The sequence below is a fragment of the Lethenteron reissneri genome, chromosome 26, assembly GCF_015708825.2.
Source record: "Lethenteron reissneri isolate LAM-NWPU_2019-01 chromosome 26, ASM1570882v1, whole genome shotgun sequence".
In the NCBI taxonomy this organism is placed as follows: Eukaryota; Metazoa; Chordata; class Hyperoartia; order Petromyzontiformes; family Petromyzontidae; genus Lethenteron; species Lethenteron reissneri.
In genome coordinates, this window is record NC_083804.1 from 5,944,284 (window position 1) to 5,969,624 (window position 25,341).

At 47.9% G+C, this 25,341-nt stretch overlaps 1 protein-coding gene across 1 annotated transcript; it reads left to right on the plus strand.

Annotated features, from left to right (window-relative positions):
* Positions 1 to 172: 172 nt before the first annotated feature.
* LOC133347394 (receptor-type tyrosine-protein phosphatase O-like) lies at positions 173 to 24,203 on the plus strand. The gene is made up of 13 exons (XM_061559637.1): positions 173 to 359; positions 8,788 to 8,931; positions 9,411 to 9,479; positions 9,832 to 9,864; positions 11,345 to 11,426; positions 12,237 to 12,327; positions 12,942 to 13,018; positions 14,494 to 14,628; positions 15,459 to 15,590; positions 17,563 to 17,723; positions 18,694 to 18,889; positions 19,812 to 19,902; positions 22,380 to 24,203. The coding sequence occupies exons 2-13, from the start codon at positions 8,837 to 8,839 to the stop codon at positions 22,454 to 22,456; spliced, it is 1,239 nt and encodes a 412-aa protein (XP_061415621.1). The 5' UTR covers positions 173 to 359; positions 8,788 to 8,836; the 3' UTR covers positions 22,457 to 24,203.
* The last annotated feature ends 1,138 nt before the right edge of the window (positions 24,204 to 25,341 follow it).

Below are 25,341 nucleotides of genomic sequence, written 5' to 3' on the forward strand. Positions count from 1 at the left end.
AGGAAGTTGCTGCTTCTCACACGCACACACACGCAAGCGTGCGTGCCCTCTGCGAGCGGTTTATTCATGGACTTGGGTTAATATGGTTGCCGTGACTGGATTTTGTAATAGCATCAATGCAGAGTGGAACAAGTGTTTGCTGTTTTTTTTTCGTTCACGGTAATAAATAATAAAGGCGCTCTATGCCAGCGCTAGGCCAGTCCTTTATTTCACTTCACTCTTGAGGTCGTTCGGTCACGGTTTAAAGTTGTGCCTCGTGGCGACGGAGAGGTACCGACGAGCAGTGGCGAGGCGTGGGGCAGAGACGGTGCTGACGACTCGTTCAGCGGACCTCGCCGTTCACTGTTGAATTACACCAGGTGAGTCTAAGGTTTACGCCGGGTGAGGCTACGTCCAGGTTGCTTATCCCTCGAACGGGCAGCTGCTGGAGCAGCAAGCACGTGTTCGCTCGGCGACACGACGAGAGTTTCAGCTCTCTCGTGCAGAGACGTTCAACGAATGCTACCGCAGCTGTTAACGTCAGGAACCTAACGCTGCACTTCTGTTTTCGGCCTTTGATTTGTATCTAAGCGAATGTCACAGTCCCGTAATACAGCGCCGTAGTGTGGTTGGTGCAAAGTTAATGACTGGACATCCGTGAAGATGAGCTTTATAGCTCATCGGATTCTCCCAGTAGAAATATTCTCATTCTGCCATAATACAGGTTTTTTGGGTTAGATTGCGTGAATATATAAATGTCTCATTAAACCCGCCACCACCCGACACAGCCAACTAGTAAGGGTTGGCACGTAAACAGAACGTGCCAATTCGTCACTAGTACAGCACCGGTGAGTTGGAGAGCCAAGCCACAACATTTACAATCTGAGTACGACGTTTCGCCTGCAATTACAACCAGCTTCATCAGGCGACAGCCAGATTTGTGGAGAAGCCCACCTGTGTCGTTCCTTAAACAGAGGAGTAGCTGTGATCTGAATTGTAAACTACTGAAAATAAATTTGTAAAGGTGTAGAGTTTGGGGTGGGGGGGGGGGGGGCGTGTGGATTTTCTCTGGGTCCTCTGGAGTTGACCCTCCGCATGTAGAAACACGCGTTCAGAGTCTTTGTCTGCTGTAAATATTCACGCGATGAGCCACTTCGTTGAGCTATCATTTGTGGTCAGGTCGATTCTGAAAAAGAGCTACATAGCTCAGTGAGCCTTACCTGGTAAAAAAAACAATCATTGTTCAGTTTAGTTCGATTATACATCTCTTCTTCTTGGTTCTTTCGGTAAAGTCACGTGGAAGGGAAATAATAAAATAATACAAATAAAACATAATAAAATACAATTCTCATGACGTTTCGGCCACAACGCAAGCCGAAAACATCGTGAGAATTGTATTTTATTATGTTTTATTTATTATTATTTTATTATTTCCCTTCTGCGTGACTTTACCGAAAGAACCAAGAAGATGAATCCCTGCAGTCACGAAAGCTTTAAATCGAAATTTGTACATCTCTTGTTTATCTCTTCCAATGTTGCTGCATCACCCACCCAACTGGAGCATCTTGTCTTACTCTATGTCCATTCGCTATCTTCTGGATTCATTCGTCTCGTCTATCTCGATCAGCTCTGGCTCCTCCTGGGTGCCTGTTTAGGTCGAGTACCTGGTGTCTTACCTGATACCACAATGCGATATTCGGTGCAATCCTACTTGGTATCTTACCTGATCGCATAATGGGATATTCGGTGCAACCCTCCATTCAAATCGAGATCGGGAATCACAATTGCAAGGCTCAAGTCAGCGCCGAGACTCGTGAAGTCAAAGTGTAGAATTAAAATCTGGCATTCACAAGGCCATCGCTAAAACACGAGGCGTTGACTCACAATGCCATGGCCAAAACTAATGTTGGACCTCCCATGGAGGCTCGGCCAAATAAGGAGGAGATTAATGGCAATGTACAGGATGTTCATTGTTGATATTATCGCTGTCACTGATAGGACCAAAGCACCCAAAATGTGCCTGATCTCATGAGATTGTGGAGACGAAGCCAGGTTGAGGCTAGATAGTGCTTGGACGTGCGACCACAATGCACAGTAGGTTGTTATAGGCTGCTGCGGGGCTATGTGGTGGGCAGCAGAGAAAAAAATACATTGTTGTACTGTGCTGTATACTCACACGTCTATACTCCCCAAGTTTCAGCAATTCACACGGGCCAGCTCAGAAAAGTATGGTCAAACAAACCCCATGGGGAGGTTTCTCATCCAGCAGTGGATTGAAAACGGGGCTGTTTGCAAGTGCGTATGCCAGTGAAATATGCAGTGCAATATTTATAGAGCAATGAGCATGGCAAACCTGTCATTGACACGAAGGATTCAGATTTAGCCATGGTTGCAATGTGTCAGACTTAGATTGTCAGCATGTATGAAATTAACCAAGTTGATTTCAAACACGTGTTGGCTCCAGTGTCGCCATGGATTTGCAGAACAAGAAATATTCGCGTTGTGTGAAATGTATTTCCCCATCAAATGCTGGGTGGGGTTTTTTTCGTGGTTTTAAGTGCAAAGGATGCAATCTGCAAAGGGACGTTTTATTTTTGCTCTGTGGATGTTTCAATCGCTTGCCTTAGTATTCTTGGTTCTTTCGGTGAAGTCACGTAGAAGGGAAATAATAAAATAATAAAAATAAAACAATACAATTATCACGACGTTTCGATTGCAACACAAGCAATCATCATCAGGTGTGAAAACCACAGCAAGAAAATTTGAAAAAAGTGGCGGTGTTGCAATCGAAACGTCGTGAGAATTTTATTGTTTTCTTTTTATAATAAAATTTTTATTTTTTTATTATTTCCCTTCTACGTGACTTTACCGAAAGAACCAAGAATATGAATCCCTGCAGTCACGAAAGCTTCAAATCGCTTGCCTTAAATTTGCACTTTCGCGATGGAATACTCCGGATTTAGAAGGTCTTAATATCCCTTATGTAAGCAAATGGTTAGCCATGGGTTATTAATGCACATCTTTCGTGTCTTTCGAAGGTAATTTAGTTAGTGAAGAATAATTATATTTGTCCGTGGAACGGTCACTTTAGCGGAATGAGCCTCCGCTTAACGAACACCGACACGTTGCCATGGCACAATGGGCAGCACACGCTGGATTTGCCAATCAGAGGTCATAGGTTTAATCTCCGTTCCATACGGCAGTTGAAACAATGTTGCAAGATTGTTAAATTCCGAGCAGTGTGAACTGGGGCCGCACATTTTAGTCTATCGGTGGGTTGAATGTGGTGGGGGTTAAAGTGTGGGTTGCCTCCACCTCTTTCAAGACGTCGGGCTAGCATGGAAGAGTAGGCCAAAGACCCTGCACAGCGGCTCTCTGTATACAGCTGCCTCGAGTGGCAGGTCCCTTCCATCAGCAGTGGTGTGAGCAAGCAGTTGCAGGGCTGCCCCTTTACTTAACACCAGAAAGTGCACATTGGTTGCACGTACGTATGTTTGTTGGGTTTCCTTCGCACCGTGCATAGCCAGCCGTGCTAATCGGACGTGCGATTTCTGTGTAGAGTGGTTCTCGGGTTTATACGTTGTAGCCCTTCACAAAGGGGCAAGTATAACACCAACAACAAAAAATGTATGTTTGTGGAGCTTTTGATACCTGGCCAGAGAGCATTGTTTAATACGCGGTGAACTAACTGCTTGAAATCAGTCTTGTTACCATTTTACGCCGGCTTGTGCGCATGTGCAATCATATTGACACATTGTTTTACGTTCCTACAATTTTATGCATAGATTATGTGAGTCTTTCTATCATCATCTTTTTTTAAGTTTGCATATTACCGTCTCTCTACAATTTTCCTCCCCTCCTTTGTAGCCCCCCCCCCCCCCCCCCCAGTGTCCGGGCTTCTGCTCGTGCAGTCTGCACACGAATTTGGGCGCTTTGTAAGGCCTACGATTGGTGCCCAGAATCCCCACAAATGTTATACATGATGATCCTGCGTTCATGCCAGCAGCACCTATCTCAATTGGCCACTTTCACAAAACTCAAGTATGGGTAGCTTATATTGGTAGGAACCTCCTGGTTACACCAGCCCACAGGGGATTATTGTGTCCGTCGTGCAGGGAGGGGAAGGTGGGGAGGGAGGGGCTGGGTGGGGAGGGTGGGGAGGGGCTGGGTGGGGAGGGTGGGGCTGGGTGGGGGGTGGGAGGGGTGGAGCTGGGTGGGGAGGAGCTGGTCACCCCGTGGTGCCCTTATAAAACTCAACGTTTAACCTACTCACGCCGGCTTGTGCCCGGCCTCACAGTCGTGCATATTTACGGAATACACCACGCCGCCGTTGACCCTGGCCACTGACCGAGCAACCCAACGTTCCTACCAGCTCCTTCCGCAGGAATGTGTTTGCCAGTTCGGTTGTGAACATTGCCATAACCATTGTCGGAGTCACAACTGTTTGTGGTTTTTATTTTTACCCTAAAAAGGTCCTGGGGTCCGAAGTTTCCACTGAATATTGTTTTTTTAAAATATATATACCTAGAAAAACAAATGTTTTAGGAAATCAATATTTTTGCTTTAAGATGCAACAGCACCGCGCATTATGCCCCACGAACATCTTCGGGCTGCAGCTGTGAGTGTGGGGCGGTTCGACATCCGGCAAGCGAGTGTATAAATATCGCGACGGTTTGAGGAAGCGGTGCAGCGTGGTACGAGGGTTACGATGAGTGAAATCGCGCGAGTCTGGAAATGCTGCCTGCCCTGCACAAAGACGTTCATGGTTAAATTTCGATTTAAAGCTTTCGTGACTGCAGGGATTCATCTTCTTGGTTCTTTCGGTAAAGTCACGTAGAAGGGAAATAATAAAATAATACTCGGAAAGACAGCCCTGTTCTTCACCTGAGGACGGCTGCTTGCGTTGTGGCCGAAACGTCGTGAGAATTGTATTTTATTATGTTTTATTTTTATTATTTTATTATTTCCCATCTACGTGACTTTACCGAAATAACCAAGAAGACGTTCATGGTTGAGGGGAGCTTTGTCTCTCCTCTCTCTTCGGTTAAATGTTGGTCACATGACGGCCTTCTCTCGTACTGGCACCGCGAATTTCGCGTCTAACTGGGCCAGAGGACTGCACCTCTGCATTGTTACAGTTGATAATGTCACCTCGACGTGAAATGATATCGGTTTAATATCGCGCAATTTGGACCAAGGCAGCTTCTGATTTGCTTCAAATGATAAAATATCGTTTTCCGACCGGGTGAGGAATGTCACAGTTTGGTTCTGTATAGTCTGGTGTAATCCCAGGGTCAGCGCATCTTCGATTAGCACGGTTGGCTACGTACGGTGAGAAATAAGTTGAACATACAGCACATACATGCGCACATACATAAGGACCACTGCGGGTTTCGTTGTGCCCGTTGCGATAGGCGGTGGCGGGTAGCTGGAAGCTCAGCATGGTCACCAGCTTGCCCGTTCAAACATCGCACGTAATGGTACAGCAACATCTCTAGAAGCCGGGACTCGGCTCGAGAGAGAGAGACAGACTTTTGACTTTTAAACCACTTTTATTGCCGTCAGCAGCTACAGCACTGGAGGCGATTCCGAGAGAGACAGAGAACGCGCGCGCATAAGGTCACCAACTAGCAGAGCACGTGCCAGGCGACTCATGCGATCGGTGAATCTGTGCAATTACATTTTTAGAGACCGTCCATAAATGACGTCACGCACCTAGGGGTGAGGGGGGGTCAGACATTTGTGACGATGTGTGACGAGGGGGTTTGAGAAATGTGACGTCACATCAAAATGGGCAATATAGACAACACGTTCTACTGAATTAAATAGACTTTTAATAAATGTTTTCTCCTACAACATCAGAGTGCAGCGCCACATTAAATACGCACTACAATGACAATATTTTAAAGCGATTTGAAGCATGTTTTATTTGGGGGGGGGCAGAGCTTTGTGACGTCATATTTGAGTGCGGGGGGGGGTCTGACTTTTTGTGACGCCGTGTGACGAGGGGGGTGGGGGTCAAAAATCGTCCAAAATCGCGTGACGTCATTTATGGACGGCCCCTTAGACCAACGCCCAACCACACAGGAGAGGACATGTTGACCCCACTGGCGGTGCCCGTGGGAGAGTGGCACCGTTCTCCTGCTGCTATTCTTCTTGTTTGACCTTACCAGGTAAAGCCCCACTAAGCGACGTGGCACTTTGCCAGACGCGACCTGGCTATCATCACAAACGACAGCTCAACGAAGTCGCTTGTCACATAGAGTGCGGTCCCCAAACTTTTTGGCACCAGGGATAGGTTTCGTAGAAGATCATTTTTTCACGGACCGGAGAGGGGGGGGGGATGTTCAGAATTGGGTCTTTCCCCCTTTTCAAAGAAGCTCTCCAGCGACGTTTGTTTTTTACTCATTTTGGCTCGGGCTTAGCTTGTGGGCTTACCAAAACTGTGACTAAGACAAGTGCGGGAAAGAGGTGCGGACGGAAGTGGTAAATAATAAAATAATGGGGGCGGGCCACGCGTGGCCTAAAATAAGTGTCGGATTCTGACTTCTCCTGAGGAGCACGCAACCGAGACCCCTCGCGTGCGCAGTTGACACAGTCGGGTTCACGCTCCTGTGACAATCTCGTGCCGCCGCTGATCTGACAGAAGGCGGAGCTCAGACGGCAATGCGAGCGATGGGGAGCGGCTGTCAATACAGATGATGAAGCTTCATCTGTCAATACAGATGATGCAGCTAAGCGAACATTTTGCTCGTTCTGGGAACAAATTGGTCTAAATTCAAATTGCTCGTGATGGCGAATTCTCGTAGAAAGTATCGCTCTTCAAAACGCGGCACGCCTGTATTCAGAAATGTATTTGAGCCTCACTGTGGGATATCTCCACCATCTATGCCTCTGACTGCTCGGTGACATTTTGAATTACGATTCACAGCAGTAAGTTAGCGAAAACCCCTATAATGATCGTGCACAACGCTAATACTTTCCGATGATAATTTGCGAGTGGAACATGAGCCGAACGGTCGCTTAGTATAGGTCATCGAATGGTTTAAATGTATTTTAGGAACATAAATGTCAAATTCTATCCTGATGTTGCTTGGGTTTAAACTACAGTTGGCAGTTTGAGGCAGGGTGTATGTGAAGGATTGCCAACAATTAAATTATAATTTGTTTAAGGTGTAAGAATGTTGGCTATTCTGTACTGTTTTACGTTACGGGCAGCAGAGGGCAGAGCAGTAAAATCCAAGGCTGTGCTTCCCTCGTTCACCAACCAGTACTGACGAGCATGACGATGTGTGGTCACATAACCACCGTGAACCACCCGGCGTGGAGAGGCCCTCATCCTGCAGTGGATTGACAAAAAGGGCTGTCCATGTATGTGTTTCGTTTGACACTAACTTTTCCATGTGCCAGCAAAATGCTCATGTATTGTAAATGTGGTGCATGAACCTTCTTTATAGAGCTCGGTAAAATAAACTGGACCTCTGCATTACATTTTTGGATTGAATTCGTTTCAGCTCACTTTATTAATTATCTAAGTACATTCACGTTGATTATATTCATATGGAATATATTACATCAAACCAAATTAATCATAGTTCTACAGTTTATTGTGTTTACACTGTCTGTATTGCTTCCCCAGTCCTGTAAAATATTTCTTTTTCAGAACTAAGAGACCATCTACACATTTTAGTGCTTAATAAACTAAAATCAATCATGATGATAGTGAAAATAGGATGACCACAGAGCAGAACTTCCATATTCTGCCGGAAGCTTCACGCTGAAGTATAACGCATTTAACTAGGCCAGGGGTCAGCAACCAAAATAACAAGAAGAGCCATTTCTTTTCAATTCGGTACAAAATTCAGTATTTCAAGAGCCGCAATGCATCTGAGTACATACTGTACATACGTACATATCGTCAAGAAGCAGCCCGTAAAGAGCCGCATGCGGCTCCGGAGCCGTAGGTTGCCGACCCCTGAACTAGGCCAATGTTTCATGTGTGCAAAATATATATTTTTAGGAATGATGACCGTCACTTCTACTGTTAATGAGGATGCTCATGGCCATCATTACTGAATGTACAGGTTTATCGATAGGCCCAGGTAATCTTTAACGAATTAACAACGTCACGTGTGTGTTTTGTGTATGTTGTTCCACCAAATTTGGTCGATGGCTTAACATTAGAGGCTACCAAACATTTGCAACAGTCCCGGTTGCAGAAGGGCTGGCCCGCTCACTGCGTAAGCCTCAAGGGTATCATATCATCGGTATCATATTCTTGGAGGCAGGTAGACTACTTGCATTGGGGGTCTCAGCGGTGCTGACTCAACGCTGCGACAAGAGCGTTAATCACTCCTTTAGCGACCAGTAAATATCAAGTAATCCGGTTAATTTTGTATGCAATACATGTGTTGATTGGTTTTATTTTATCATTCCGCAACACCTTTCTGCTTCTAAATTGGTCACTTTCACCTCGAACATATTCAACACTGACCCCGGTCTAACCCTGACGCAATGTTTTTGTTAAAATGTGTTTGTTTGTTGGGAAAGTGGGAGGTGGGGGGGTCCTGTATTGGTATACAATAGCCTATTTCGGTGGTGTAAGGTGTGGGTATTCCCACTTCTTCTAACATCTCTGGTCAGCATATGAAAGAGGAGGCCAAATGTGGCTCTAGATGGTCTCTCTCGAGCTCCCTCTCGTGAAGGCTCACCCAGCAGCGATGGCGTGAGCAGGCAATTTCACGGGCTGCGCCTTTATCCTCTTAATGTTTTCTTTCGTCCGCCTTCCGCGCGCACCTTGTTTTCCAGCTCCGAGTTCCTTCGATCCGTCTCTCTTCACCGAGGTCCACGACGCCACATGGAACACACCGTGGTCTCGCTTCTGTTCGCCCTGACGACGGCGGTCATCGTTTTTGCTGCGGCAGCCGTGTATTTGCTGCGAAGGATCTACAGGTGTCGCGCACGTACAGGCATCCGCACTCGGTGTTTGCAAAGCTCGAAGCTTAGCCATGACCCCCCAGGTTTAGGTAGAAACGTGACATTGTGCATAATGGAAGTTCACAATGTAATGAATATAAACACACGCTTGAAAGAATCTTTGTTATTCGATGCTGTCAATGACAACATTCCTACCATCTTTGCTACATCGTAGCTTAATTCTTCGCTTGTACTCTACACCCCTTAGTCCGAGTTCAGGCCAGCCTGGGAAGCAGAAATCGGCCCAGAGAATTCCGGCTCTCGCCCGCAATGCCGACCAACTCGAGTTGACGAAAAATATGGAAAATCCGCGAACTCGAGCACGTACTTACGTGCTGCAGGCTCATGGACATGCGGCATCAGTCCCTCCACTTAAAGGAGACCTCGAAGTGATTCGGGCCCACGAGTGTGCGGCTGATGAGAAAATGGACATGAATCTCCGCTGTTCTCCGCAGGGTCCGTGACTTGGGATACCGCGGCGTGCGCCCCAGGGGGAGCAAGTGGATGATGCCCAAACGTGGGCGGTGAGATTGCGGCCACGGGGCGGTTCATCCTCACCAAATGTTGCACCCAACTCTAAAAGAATAACACCGTCACTCGCACACCCATTCATAACCCCCCTATACAAAAACAAGGATTCCCCCTCCCTAGCCTCATCGATTGCAGTGAGGGGGGGGGAGGCACAGACGTTAGCGAACGCCTCTTAATGTACTAAGTATGTTGAATTTCTTTCGTACCGTACATAGCCAACCGTGCTCTTCGGAGGAGCGCGGGGGGAAGGACAACAAACGAAACAAAAAAAAGCGTCCACGTTTTCCCTCCTTGTGGCGCACACCACTGTGGCCTGAAATTAAATGGCCTTGTTTGTCATTACAGGAGCGTGCATCTGAAGATATATCCAATAACCAGGTGAATGCATGAAAGTGCGGGGGCAACATCGGCGGGGCTGAAATACGTGTGACTTTTGTTTCCATGAAAAGGAATTGTCCAAAATCAGGAGAGCACAAGGTTGCCACGAGTAGAGGGCATGGGAGAGGATCAGTCGCGTGATGAGCGTGGGGACACATGGGGTGCCTTGGCCACCTCGCCTCGGGTGGCCAAAGCTACGAGTTGGGGAACCCCCCTCCCCCCCCTCGGCAACCACCATGACAAATGTTTTCAACAACAGCGTCAAAGAACAACAACATTTCTGTAATGGTGTGACGAGGCAAGAGGAGGCGCGATATATAACCCAGGTAAAACCGTGCGAGACAAAATCAAATATTGGGCGTCCCACGTGACCGATTTCCGCAACCCCCCGCCAGCGGACAACGTGGTGATTACGCCACCGTCTAGGATGGGCTCGCTGATCGCAGCGATCAACTCCGAGACCTTCGCACTCGCTCGCCGGGTTCCGGATCCAAGAGGTCTCCTCGTTGCACAGAGGCTGCGCTTGAATGCGAGCGGTAAACGGGTTTGACGGAGGGGCCTCGTGCCCTGGCCACGCGGTGCCGCCTTTGGTGGTAATGAGGCCACGCGTAGCTATGCGAGACGCGAAGATTATCTGAGGCTTTGAAGGGCACGGTGAAAGAGAGAGGGTTGTGGGGAAGTTTGGTTGAGGAGGTTGAATGCTCGTTTTATCCCGTGTTTGATTCGTTTTTGGGGAGGGTGGGAGGGGGAATTGGATTATTTATGCGACAAAATTCACTTTGGGCGTTAATCAATCTCACGGTTAAAATATGCAGCTGCCATGGGAAATATCCTTAAGCCTGGATGGGCGACCCCGCTAAAAATAGTTTAGCCTGGGCACTGCCCCCCTCCTCAAAGAAAGTTAAACTCTAATTGCATTATCTTTGATTCTTTCGGTAAAGTCACGTAGGTAGAAAACATATTAATAGATCACGACAGCTCTCTCTCTGGTTCAGCAGTTCCACTGCTGGATTATTTTTCCCGCCTGAGGACGACCGCTTGTGTTGCGATCGAAACGTCGTGATCTATTCTTATTTTATCTACCTACGTGACTTTAACGAAAGAACCAAAGAGTATGGATTCCTGCAGTCACGAAAGCTTCAAATCAAGATCTAATTGCATTTTGCAGCAGCGCTGTTGGTAACGCTAACATGTGGCTCAGTGGCTCTGTCTGTGTGTGTGTCTGTGTCTCTCCACGTTTGTCTTTCTCACTGTCTCTCTCCGTCTCTCCCTGCGTCTGTCTTTCCGTACAAACGTGTTTTTTGGATGCTCAAAATAACAAAACAATCGCATTCATCGGTGGCCCTGACGCAGTGACGTGGATTCCGTATCCCCTGTTGTGGAATGCATTTTTTTTCTCTCCCAAAGATGACGTTTTCCGCATTAATCCCTCTTTAATTTTTATTTTTTTTAATGCGCCCATTCTCCTTGTGGATTGCAGCCCAGTGAAATTGGTGGATTTTGAGAGGTACTACACAATAATGTCCCGTGACTCCGGGTATCTCTTCTCGCTTCAGTTCGAGGTAACGCACCCCATCATCAGCATCATCAGCATCTTCTTCTTCGTACAGCTGATGATAGAGAGCAACGAATCTAATTTCACATCGAGGTGGCCGAGCCAGATAATTGCGTCAAGAGTAGCGAAGTGTATCGCTGTGATGATGTTGAGTCGGGCATTGTGTGCTTTTGTGCTCCATGGTTTCTTTCTGGGTGGCCGCAGTCGCACACTGCACAGTTTTTAACGTCCCACGTGTGCGTCGGGTAATCCGCATCTGTCTTGGTTAGTATGCGAACGCAGTTTAAGTTTGTGACCCCATGTGCTTCGCGGAATGCGAGGCACGTTACATGAGATCCTTGTGGATTGGGGAGGGTTGCTTCGTTGCGGCGAATGCATATGGGGGAGCGATGAGCGACAACACGGGAAACCAGGGTATTGGGGTCGACTTGAGGGCACCAGCGATGCACCATCGTGTTGCGGCGTTCAGTTGGACGTCGGCAAGTCGAGCGTGGGCCACTTCTGGTCCGTACTGCTGCTACGCAAGCACCTGGCTATGGGGGACACAAGGGGAGCAACCGATGGAGATGCTCGCCAGCTTGTGCTTGCCACTCGGATCATCGCCCACGCAGCGAGTCAGAGCGGGTTGGTGAGAAGAGGGCAGGCCACGAACCAGTTCAGATATTTCTCACGGACTGATCTTAGCCAAGGCCAGGAATCAACTCGGCTTGCCGGATTCAGAGCACAGTGCCCTAACCAACGCGCCACCGCTCCATCTGCAATATCAAAAAGCAATCGATTAATGTGTTTTTCCTTTCCATGTGCCCCCCTATCGCAGGTTTTGAATACAATGGATCACTACTTCCTGCACTCGGATGCATGCCTTCCAGAGAACAAGCACAAGAATCGCTATGACAACATCCTCCCGCGTGGGTGCAGAGCCGTATTTGAAATTGCCCAACTGGAGTCGAAAGCATTTACGCATTGACTCCGTTCCTTCCGTCAGTCTGTTACGATAACGCTCGTAATGGCACTCCAATAGGAAGGATACTATATAATAATAATAATGTTGTGTTGCTGTTGGGGACCCTGTTTAAACCTGACATGATCGAAGGATTGCTCAAAATTTGGGGACGACGCCAGAGAAAAGAGAACTATTTGTATTGACACCAGCGCGCTGTTACCCTGACAGCTGCCAGCCCGGTTTCCGTTCTGCTATTCAAATGCTTCCGAGGACAAAACTCACGTTAGAAAGTGTCAACCAGTCCATGTGTACGCATGACTTTTCCCCAACTTGTATGGATTATTTTAGTCTTTTTCTGCAATGTTATTGCAAGTGCGCTTTCGGTGTGATATTACGAGACGAGGGTTCCCTTTAAATATCTTAGATAGCAGTGGCACCCCCCCCCCCCCGCCACTTGTACCGCCTCCCCATGTTCAACAACGGCCCACAGAAGTGGATCTCACAGGGCTACTTCTTGGCGTCGAACTTCGACAACGGCGCTTGTTCATCAACGTGCCCGCAACCGTTGTGTGCACGCAGGGAACTATGGGCGAGTGAGGCTGAAGCCCGTGGCTGGAGTCCCAGGGTCAGACTACATCAACGCGGAGTTCATCCCGGTCAGTGCTCGCGTTTCTTTATGATTGCGATTCATGCTCCGCTGTTGTTCTGCTACGTTCGTAATACAAAGATCCCCCGTATAGGAGCCTTTAACAGGCTGTTAGGGCAAGGGCTGTAAGAAAGCCCCAAGTTAACGGCATCATTCAAACTGCAGTACTAATCACATTCCTGCATTTCCCATAAATATGCTAAATTCCTTTTGATATGCAAATTCCTTTGTCAATGCGCCCAGCTTATATATATGCTCCAAGCTCGTGTGCTGTTTCATTCAGACTCTGTCGCCTCGACGGACCTGGTTTTCACCTGAGGACGGCTGCTTGCGTTGTGGCCGAAACGTCGTGAGAATTGTTTTATTATGTTTTATTTTTATTATTTTATTACTTCCCTTCTACGTGACTTTACCGAAAGAACCAAGAAGATCATTCAAACTGTTTGTACAATTAAGCGGGGGGCGGGGGGGAGCGTGGGGTGCTTGGGCAGGACACGTCGCTTCAAAGGGACGAGGATCAATGGGGTGAGGAATAATTGCGGAGTGGCAGCTAAGGGATGGAACGCTTGCGAGAGGACGTCCACCGAGGCACTGGGGCGATGAGATCGGCTCGTGAGTCGGTGCTGGGTGGCTGACTACATCGCCCGGTATACACGAGGTCGTTAGTACGATCCCAAACCTGACTATGCCTGATGTATATATGGAGTTTGCATGTCTCTCTCTCTCTCTTTCTCTCCCCGTGGTCGAGCGGTATTCATTTCTCCGAGTCCACCGGTTTTTCCCTCCACGTTTAGAAACATGCGGTCAGAGTATTTGGCTGCTGTAAATGTCCACGCGGTAAGCCACTTCGTTGAGCCATCACTTGTGACCAGGTCGCTTCTGAAAAAGAGTTGTACATAGCTCAGTGGGCCTTACCTGGTAAAAATAAAAGTAGTTTAGTGATTTCGTTTACTTGTTGCGTCGCGGGATTGTAAGGAGCGGTGGCGGCTTGGGGAGAGGCATCGGTCCAGCAGCGGAACGACCATGGCTGACGATGATCTCGACGAGTGCGCTTCGAGGACCTGAGTTGGAAAGTGAAGACGGTTGTCATGATTGCGTCGACGGTCACGACTTCACGCCGTCGTCAACGCCGCTCGACTCTCGATTCTTCCGCAACCCCCCCCCCCCCCCCCCCCCCGTCTGTTTTTTTAACCTTTTGACTTTATGGTTTCGTGACTGCAGGAATTCATATTCTCTGGGTCTTTCGGTAAAGTCACGTAGATAGGTTCAAAAGAAATAGCAAAAAATAACAAAAAACTACATTTCGATCGCAACACAAGCGTTCGTCATCAGGAACGCTTGTGTCGCGATCGAAACGTCGTATTTTTTTGTTATTTTGTTATTTTCTTTGAACCTATCTACGTGACTTTACCGAAAGACCCAAAGAATATCCCTTCTGACATTTCTTCCCCCCCCACCCCACCCCTCTCCCCCCGGGTTCGCTAGGGTGTCCACGGTCCCAAAAGCTACATCGCCACCCAGGGCCCCCTGCCCGAGACGCAGGGAGACTTCTGGCGAATGCTGTGGGAGCATCGCGTGCGTCTGGTTGTCATGCTCACGCAGTGCGTGGAGCGCATGCAGGTGGGCGCGACTCCCTCTAGCCGGTGTTCGAGAGGTCGCGTGAGTCCGACTCGCCGACGTTCCCGTTGCTTTTCAGAAGCGTTTGTCGCGTTCAGTTCTGATGTCCGTCCCAAGCAACGTTCCGATCAGCGCCGTTGGTTGCGTACGGTGCGAACGAAGTTCGACACGCGCATACACACACTAGAGGATTGTGTGATTCGGCACGCACGCTCGTTTGGGCACGGCTGTTCATTGCTCTTACGGTTTGTAACATTTGCCGGTCGTTTCAACGTGTACGCTTTGTTCCTACTGTGACGCGTTTGAAGGGGAAAGAGTGATCGCACGTAAACGTATCTGCAGGTGGCATTTTCACTCCACGTTCTTGGGAGCTCCCTCGAGATCTTCGATTTCTCGAGGAACGATAATGATAATTTCGGCTTAATGACAAGTAAAGCAATCGCGGTCATGTTTGTCACTATTAGAGTATTTATGTAGAAATGATGGCGCTCGAGGGCCTCCCCACGCCATATGGGTCACGAGAGGCAATCACCCATACTTCACCACGCCAGTCAGTGCAGGTTGGCGTAAGGGCGAGCGGACTAAACACGAGGGCATAGAGAGTGCGGTACAACAAAGCACGTGCTGTCTGCTGCGCGCCGTGTAGCTCCCGCCCCAGCCAGCCGACAACAACGCGACGTGGGTCGCCCATCCAAGCGCTCGCCTGGACGGTGCATGGATGGACAGATGATCATCAGTCTCAACCTGGAGATGGAGAGGGGGGGGGGGGTGCAGGCAATACCGCCGCCGCCGCTGCGGCCGTTGGTTTGTAACTCGGAGCGCGTTCACCGCAGACCAAGTGCTCTCGGTACTGGCCGGAGAAGCTGGGCTCCGAGGAGCATCACGGCGCCGTGAGCGTGCGCGCCCTGGGACTGGCCAAGCGGGGCTGCTGGGAACTCCGCACCTTCCTACTCCGCTCGCTCGTGGTGAGCTCCGCGCGGGTCGGCCACGCGCGCGCGCGCCTCCGATCGACGGCGGTTGGCAACGTACGGCGCGAAAGAAGTTGAGCGTGCTTGTCGCAACGCGCGTAGCGGACGTCGCGGGGAGAAGGAACGCGCTTTGTGAGTCGTCCGTCAGCTGCCGATTTGGGATTCGGAGGTTGTGGCCTAGCTCTGTGGACGATGGTAAGGATGTTCGATCCCCGTTTAGCCAGTTTCCCGGCTATTTTACAAGGGAGATCCGTGGTGGGTGATCACAGCAACATCAGCAAGCAAACAAAAAACCGAAGAGAAACTCGTCGACATAGCAGAGAACGAGTGCAGGCTCCCGAAGAAATATTGCACAGCGAACCAACGAGGTCAACGAGATACCACGAGAACAAAATAAAAAGAAACACGCACACCGATGTTTCAATCATAATCTGAATCGGCTCCGTTAACGCAGACGGCGTTAACCGCTAAGCGCGGTGCGTGCGATGTGTTTAACAATCATCGGGCGCGTGCAGTGTGAAACGAGTTAATTCGTACTCTTTGTTTTTTTTCGGTAAAGTTACGTAGGTAAAACAATCAATAAAATATAATAAATGAAAACAACTAAATTAAAAGGCACAGCAAAATAACTCTCGCTACAGTTATTTTGCTGTGCCTTTTTTACACCTGATGAGGGAGGCTTGTGTTGCCTCCGAAACGTCGTGATTTAATTTAGTTGTTTTCATTTATTGAATTTTTTTTATTGTTTTACCTACGTGACTTTACCGAAAAAAACAAAGAGTATTAATCCTTGCAGTCACGAAAGCTTCAAATCTAGAATGAGTTAATTTGTAATTTAAATGGGAGGAGGAAAAATTTGGTAAACTCGGGAAGACGTCGCGTGGTGTGTCGCGAGGACTGTGGTTCAGGAATCCCTGGTTCAAAGGGTACGCGTTCATGGAGCCGATACAATTACCGGGACTCCTCTACCTACGAACGTTCAGAGATACGAACAAACCTCTCCGTATGTCCAGTTGGCAGTTCGGACCGCGAGCCTTAAGTTCAATCGCCGCGTGATAGATGGTGGTGGTGGCATCTACATTTTCAGAACATGAAGAACCAGTGGCATACACATCTACATGAGATTATACAACTTGTGTGTTTGGTGTGCATGCCGTACAACATGTTTGGAGTCTACAGGAGTAAAGCTCATACCTGTCAACCCCTTATCAGTGTCTACTTATTACAGACCAATTCAGACTCTTATTGATCACCCCGTGCCCTTTATAAATCTCAACGTTCATTCTACAAAGTCCCATCACAAGGCAGAAACACAAACACATTTTTTAAATATTCTTGGTTCTTTCGGTAAAGTTATGTAGAAGACAAATAATAAAATAAAATAAATATAAAACAATAAAATTATCACGACGTTTCGACTGCAACACAAGCAATCACCATCAGGTGTGAAATCCACAGCAAGACAATTTGAAAACAGTGGCGTTTTTTTTCTATCCCTTCTAGTGACTTCACCGAAAGAACCAAGAATATGAATCCCTGCAGTCACGAAAGCTTTAAATCAACATTTTTTTTGCCCATATTGAAACGGCTATACCCCGTATGGACCTGCACAAGAATACGGGGTATACCCCATATGGGTTGACAGCTGTGACAGTTGAACTTGCGAACAAATCGACTTACGAACAGTCCTCTGGAACCGAACTCGTTCGTAAGTAGAGGCGTCCGTGTGGTGGGGCTGGGGAGTTTGGCAACGGATCGGGGGGAGGGGGCAACTATGGCCAGATCAGACGGGGGAAGGGGGGATCGTGGTTGGGTGGCTCTTGGCTATCAAACTTTCAGTTTTGACGCAGGGAGGAGGCGGTATTGACGCGACAGAAGAACACATTTTGATTAGCCCGTAACCCCCCACCCACCCCTCTCTTTCAACGCCCCTCCCCCGGTAACACTGTCTGGGCAAATTGAACAACAGAACGAGCAGCCCGAGTCTCGTGTGCTGTGGCACTACCACTTCACGGCGTGGCCAGACAAGGGGGTGCCGCTGGAGGAGCACACCGGCGGTCTCGTCGACTTTGCCCGGGAAGTGCGGAAGAAGTCGGCCACTTGGAAGGCGCCGATAGTCGTGCACTGCAGGTGGAAGCCTGCCCCTGCCTCACTCACTCACTCCAGCCTGCCTCACTCACTCCAGCCTGCCTGCCTCACCGCAACTCTCTCACCACCACACCACACCTACATCACCCCAACTACCTCACTCACTCACCCTTCCTCCCTCACCCCGCCTCTCTCACTCACTCACCCCACCCTCACCCCGCCTCCCTCACCACAACTCCCTCACCACACCCCACCTCTTTCCCCTCCCAAACCCCAACTCTCTCACTACACTCCACCTCCCTCACCCCTCCTCCCTCACCCCGACTCCCTACCTCACCCCACCTCCCTCAACCCAACACGATCACCCCACCTCTCCCCACCTCCCTCACCTCTCTCACCCCACCTCCCTCGCCCTTACATTGACCCGTCTCAAGTACGTGTGGTTAATGCAGACATGATACCTTGCAAAAGGTTTCTGTTTTGTGTTAGAACATCTAACACCTGTTTTATTGTCAGAAAGTGTAAACCCTATTCTTATACTTTCATACTGGAAAGAAAGGTCCCGTGTTGAAGCAGTAAATGGTTTGGTGCTGTTTCATGAAGGGTTATACAGGCAGTCCTCGACTTACAAACACCCGACTTACGGACACCCTCACTTACGAACCGTTTGACTTACAAGCAGGCCCCAGAAACTATGTTCATGAGTCGAGAACAGGTCAGGGATTACTCACAAGCAACTACATTTTTGTTGTTGTTATTAAAACAGTGTGTGGAGAACGGTTTTCGGAGCGAGTATTCCGCACGGCCAGTGCTTAATTTCAACCGGGGACAGTGGGTGATATGCGACTCGCGCTTAGGGTGAGTCAGACGTCCTTCCTTGAGAACAGCACTTCACTTTGACTCCCGTGCCCCCGAGTGAAACCCGTCGCTCGCAATGATGCGCCAAGCGCCTGCATCGTCGGACAAAAGCGTCGTGCGAGCCCTGCGCGTGCCCGTGCGTGCGACCTTACAGCGCCGGGGTCGGCCGTACGGGCACGTTCATCGCACTGGACCGCGTCCTGCACGGCCTGCAGACCACGTTCCCCGGTGCCGCGGCCGTTCCGGATGAGTGCTCGCCCGAGGGCCCCGTGCGAGCCCAAGCCGCCGTCGACCTTCTCGCGCTGGTGGCCGAGCTGAGGCGGAGCCGCGTCAACATGGTGCAGACCGAGGTGCCCTAGCGGCTCGCGAGCTCGGCGAAATGTTGACTATCTCGCCCGGTGCACGGGAGGTCGTGGGTTCGATCATGACCCTGACGCCTGCTGGGTGTTTGGAGTTTGCGCGTGGATTTTGCTCCGGGTCCGCCGGTTTTTCCTCTCGCTCCACGTTGAGTGACGTGAGTTTAGAGTATTCGGCTGCTATACATTTCCACGTGATAAGCCACTTTGTTGAGCTGTCATTCGTGGGCAGGTTGCTTCTGAAAAATAACTAAATAGCTCAGTTGGCCTTGCCAGGTAAAATAAAAAAAAAACAGACACATTTGTTTAGTTTAAAGAGATTCAGTTTGTTTTGGCAGCACTGTACAGCTTCGGTCAGTCATATATTACAAATGTGTATGTATGTGTGTGTGCATTGTGGTAGTGCAGCACAACCTGGCGATCCGGGTTCGATGCCCGCTCACCGTCAACACCAGTGATGATTATCTGAACTGGTCCTAAGCTTCCTCTAGGTCAACTCAGCCTCATATTAGTACCTGGTGCGTTGTCTAAACATGGCCACTAGTGAGACAAAGGCGGTCGGGCGTGGTGCTGACCACCCACTCCCTCGTGTACCGTACTGACCTTCATAGGTGCTCGCTAACAGCACTTGCCCCAATAATATGTTTAGGCTATACGGGGATCTTTGTCTTTGTGTTGACACGGGTGTGTTTAACTGCCCTGTGCCCGCCAGGAGCGCAATAATGAAAACTGCCTTCAATCATTTCATCTCGTGATCAAATTATTTTGAGGACAAGCGAAATATCAACCACAAATATATTCTAAGCTGAAGAACACGAACAATTGTTTGCTGTTGACAATGTCGCTCTGCTTATGTGCTAACTAATCAATGTTTATCTCTGTCTCCCACCACCGTCCCGTTCCACTTCATATCCAGGAGCAATTCGTCTTCCTGCACCGTTGCATATTGTACATTTGCAGGCATCTGCTCAATCGACAACAACGGGATACCGACATCTGTGCCTCAGGTGCGCTAACCATTGTGAACTTCTGGCTTACGTCTTGAGTTAAAGCTTTCGTGACTGCAGGAATTATTTTTTGTTATTTTCTTTGAACTTGTCTACATGACTCTACCGAAAGACCCAAAGAATATTCTGGCTTACGGGTCGCAGGAGAGACTCATCATCAGCCATGGTCATTTCGCTGCCAGATGACGGCCTCCCCAAGCCGATGCCACTTTTCACAATCCCACGATGTAAAACCGCCCGCCACCAAAGACAACGATCCCCCCGTATCGCCTTGACACAGACTGTTGGGGCAATCGCTGTTAGCGAGCAGCACCTATGACACGAGCCCCACCACTTAGCACCTGCACACAGACTGACTGTAGTCATCTCCTCGGTGGACGTCCTGTCGGATGTGCAGTGGAGACTCCGGTATTTAAACAAATATAATTGTGGTTCATGGTGGACGAGGCCTCGCCCGTAATTGGTTCGTCGTGGAGACCGCTCGCTTGAGCTCGCGAGTCGCGACAGTGTCAGAGGATTGCTGGGAAACGGTCGCAGTCATCGATTTCTCTGCGTCCATTGCGAGATCATTAAGAGCGGTTTGTCCCTGTTTTGAAAGTGTGTATTTTTTTAAGCGTCGATTATTATCACTGCAAAACGTTAAACCTTCTGGGCGTTACGCGATATCGGTCAAAATTACGGAATTTGTGCATTTCCCTAGAGATTTCGTTTTTAATCTCCGCTGATCTCGCACCGTATGTGGGAAGTGGTGGAACCCCAGGGATTGCGGTTGGTTTTCGGCTGTTCTTGAGACCCGGTGATAACGTCCACCCCTTGCAGTGGGAGTTTTGAGACTTCTCGTTTAATGTAACCTACATTTGGCTACATACAGAGGCAGGTTTGCTTTTAATCACGTTCCACCATTCTGCTCGTGGTTTCCGGACCACATTTATATGCTGAAAGCTATTAATATTTAAGCATATGTAGCTACTACGTATGTAGCTTGAAACCATTTAGCATGTGTAGTAGCTACTACACGTGTAGCTACTACTACACGTATAACTACTACACGTGTAGCTACTACACATGTAGCTACTACTACACATGTAGCTTCTACACATGTAGCTACTACACGTGTAGCTACTACACATGTAGCTACTTTTGCTCCGAGGATAATCCGGCACTGAGCAGGGCACGGAGTGCGGTAATGTCGTCTTTCGCAATCCCTGCGACGTGGGTCAAACGGACGGACTCGCCTTGAGCGGATGATGCCATCGATGGCAGGAAGACCGTTCCTCGACGAGGCGTCTGCTTTGTGACAAAAGTCGTGCAAGCATCCCTCGCCCAAGGGCCCATGCCAACCACGCTCGTGAGAATGTTGATTTGTCGTGTTTGAATCATGGGCTCTCTGAGCGTGTGTACAGCTCACCATCTGGTCTACTTTTCATGCAACCTTGCTGCCCTGTCTGCCTTGAATCGATTGTAATTTAGTCAGCATTTTTTTTATTGCTATTATAGTTTTAGCCGATTCGACAACCTGTGAAATTGTAGTTGAGTCTTCGTGTGTGGATTTCATTTAGTCAAAAAATGAGGTCAGCCAACCAGTGAATTCTGTAAATCTATGTCTATATATAAACAGCCAATAACCACGTGCGGCATTAGTGTATTGCGGCATCTAATAACGCGACTAAACCATCTAATTCCGCGTCTTCGTTCATTCAGACTCGTGAAATGCATCTCGTCAAAGTCACGCGTTTGGTCTGTGGCGGGTGGCAGTCAGAGTCATCGTCACGCTCGATGGATTTTCGTCCACACGCAGTCGTCACCGACGAACAACAAAAAAGCCAAACACTTTATTGACGGACTCTTGGTTTCGATTTAAAGCTTTCGTGACTGCAGGGATTCATCTTCTTGGTTCTTTCGGTAAAGTCACGTAGAAGGGAAATAATAAAATAATAACAATAAAACATTATAAAATAATTCTCACGACGTTTCGGCCACAATGCAAGCAGCCGTCTTCAGGTGGAGAACAGATCTCTGCCTTCTCGACAGACCTGTTCTCCATCTGAAAGACGGCTGCTTGCATTACAAGCAACCGTCTTCAGGTGGGAGTGAACACGGTTGCTTGTGTGACGATCGAAACGTCGTGATCTATAATTATTTTTCTTCTACCTACGTGACTTTACCGAAAGAACCAAAGAGTATGGATTCCTGCAGCCACGAAAGCTTCAAATCAAGACTTTATTGACGGTTATTTTTGGTAATAAAATTTCATGAACATATTTAACGCGTCTTTGATCAACGGGCCGTCGTTGGATCTGTGTACAACGCTTCGTTATCTTCTCTGCTGTGGTCCCAGTGGCCGTCTGTTGTGCATTCCCTCCTTCAAGTGCTTCGAGCTAACCAGGGATGGGGGGTCTGTGTGTGTGGTTCCGTGTGTGTGTGTGTGGTTCCGTGTGTGTGTGTGGTTCCGTGTGTGTGTGTACTCTGGCCTGCAGGTACAGCCACCCTCGAGGCAAGAGCAGAAGACGTGGAGGGTGCCATCCCTCTCAAGGAGCTTGTGACCGACTCATAATTATTGTTCGTGCTGCACTTTGACACGAGTTAGGTTTCCATAATTGTTTATTATGAATGTACTGTATATACATTCAATGGATTACAAACCTTACTCAACTGTAAATTGACTCCACTAAAAGACAATATTTGAGATGTAATATAATAAAATATATTATTTGGTGGCACTGCGTTGGCAGTGGTGCAATAGCATAAATAACAATAATGTTTAACACGTGTGTTAATAACACTGACCTTTAAAGGAAAATATATAACGGATATTGCCTTGAGCAATCGCACTTGCTATTGAAGGGCCATGTTCTGAAACGTTGCCTATTATCCATTTTCCTTTTAAGACCAACATATTGTTGGCAAGTGTTTAGGTTTTTTTTTTTTGTAATAAAATAGGTTGTCCAAAAGAATTGCAAAGTAAAGTACAGTTTTTAACGTTTTTCAACGCATGAGGATAAGCTAATTTTATTTTTTGAACATTAACCCACACAAATACTGCGTTGAGTCTATTTCTCAATGGACCTTCGGTATTAAAAAAGTGAACGTAAGCAAGTGAAAACTGTAATTGTGTGCAAATGTATAAAACTGTTAAAATAGCACAGTAAAAATAAATCGATAGAGAATACTAAAATATGCAAACTATGTAATGTGCAAAGAAATACAACTGAAAAAAATGAATTTAATAATTAAAAACAATACAAACTAAATACTTTATTTACTGTATTTCGGTAAATTAAACGGTGTAAAAAAAATCTGCCACTGCTGCTTCGTGTCCAACAATCTGGCTACGCATTCAGGTGATACATCCATTTTTGCGAGGTCACGAGACGCACGCTTTGATCGACTCGATGGCACGCAGGATCCAGACTTAGGGCCACAATAGAGTAAGTAAGGTAGTGAGGGGTCCAATTGAAAAAACATATATATATAAATTTGGCCAATCCATGAAGCAAACGTGCTGCCAATTTGCTGTGATGCATGGGTGTGGTTCAACCTGGCAGCCGATTTGAAAAGCCACGAGAGCGGGCGTAATGCACGTTTACAAACACACTTTCTGGTCTTGTCCGACAATTGCTGAGCTCTATGAACATATAGTCGGGGTATTCAATACAATTAACAATGCATCTGTAAAAATAAGTGTGGAAACTACCCTGTGGAGCTTAAGAGAAATGGGGCTGACTCGAGAACAGAACGTTGTGTTAAGGACTTTCAATATAGCGGTCAGGAAACCCCTCGTGAGTACGTGCAAGAATGACGAACCCCCTCTCCCCTACTTGATGGCTGAATTAGTTAGACACATACTCAGCACTGGAGCATCTGAGCAATAAGCTCAGAGTCAAGGAAGAAGAATGCACACGTGCATAGGATACATTTCTAAACCTTAGACCAGTCTTAAATACCTGAGCCCAGAACGGCAATGACCTCCCTCCCCAAACAAAATCCCTTCCTACCCCCCGCCTGCTCTGATGAGTCTGGTGTGCCTGATACTGTCGATGTCCATGGTAACGCCGTCCAGAACGTGAGGATGTTGCAATGTATGATGTGAGGGAGGATGTGGAATAAACAAAACATATTTTATGGAAGAAAAAAAAATTACGGAATGACCAATAACACATCTTCCACAAGCTTCCTGATGTCCTGATGTTGAGCGCCACCCACATACCGATCAAACTCTGATCCACCTCACACGTGACTACGTTCCTGCATATGCTAATTATAGTAAATACTCTTAGGTTTTGTCGGTAAAGTCACTTAGGTAAGAATAAATAATAATAAATACAAATAATAGAAATAATAATAGGTCTTTTTACCTACGTGACGTTACCGAAAAAACCTAAGAGTATGAATCCTTGCAGTGACGAAAGCTTCAAATCTAGAATTAATTATAGTAAACTCGATCAAGGACCCTGTTAAACGTATGTCTGAAAACCAGAGAAAACATCCGTGTCACTCAGAGGGGTCGCATTCACGGGTTCATGACCCCTCTTGCTGCCCTGCCTGGCAGGACAGCTGGTAGGGCCGCATTTAGGTTCTTGTGGGCTCTCGGCACTTCCGTTCCGTGGGCCTTCAGTGATAACTCCCGTCAGTTGGGACAGCCGCTGCCACGTGTTACTACCGCCGCTGTCACTCCGCTTGTTCCACGCGGTACTTCGTCCAGCCGCTGGACAGATGTCGTTGCTGCTGAAACGTTCATCATTGTCTGTGCCCTCATTCGACGGAAGCACGCTTTGTGCCGCCGATGAGCAGATTTAATTTGAAAACCCTGCCTCTATATATACGCTGCGCCTATCCTTCCTATGTAAATATATTTATGCAAGAGGATATCTTGGTCAATGTATTTTTTCGTCGGCCCTTTTTGTTTTCGTAGGCACAGTGCCTACCGTGCCTCTTGGATAATACGGCCCTGTCAGCTAGTTTATTACGTGAAAACCACGACAGCTTGAAAATCCCCCCCCCCCCCCCCCCAATAAATGTGCGTTTGAAAACTATCCACTGCCCAAAATTTGAACTTTTAGGCTTTAATGTCAACGGTGTCAAGGGCCTTTTCTAAGATGAATGAAACGGGCGCGCGCCTATCCGTACAGCATTCTCCGGATCACGAGACGCCGTGTAAAGGAAGACGCACCCCAAAACCGTAAAGGCATGAAAATTAAAGTCGCGCTAACACACCTACTGGATTATAAGATGCACCCCACCCAACCTTTGCATTAAATTACAGGGGAGAAAATAACTCAGTGTATACGGTTATAATTCTACGCAGGTGATGCACAACAAAGGATTTGTTTGGTGTTAGATCGTGTAAATATTAGTGTGTCGTTAAACCCGCCACCACCCGACACAGCCAATTAGTAAGATTTGTCACGTTTTGTTTTACGTGACAACCCTTACTAATTG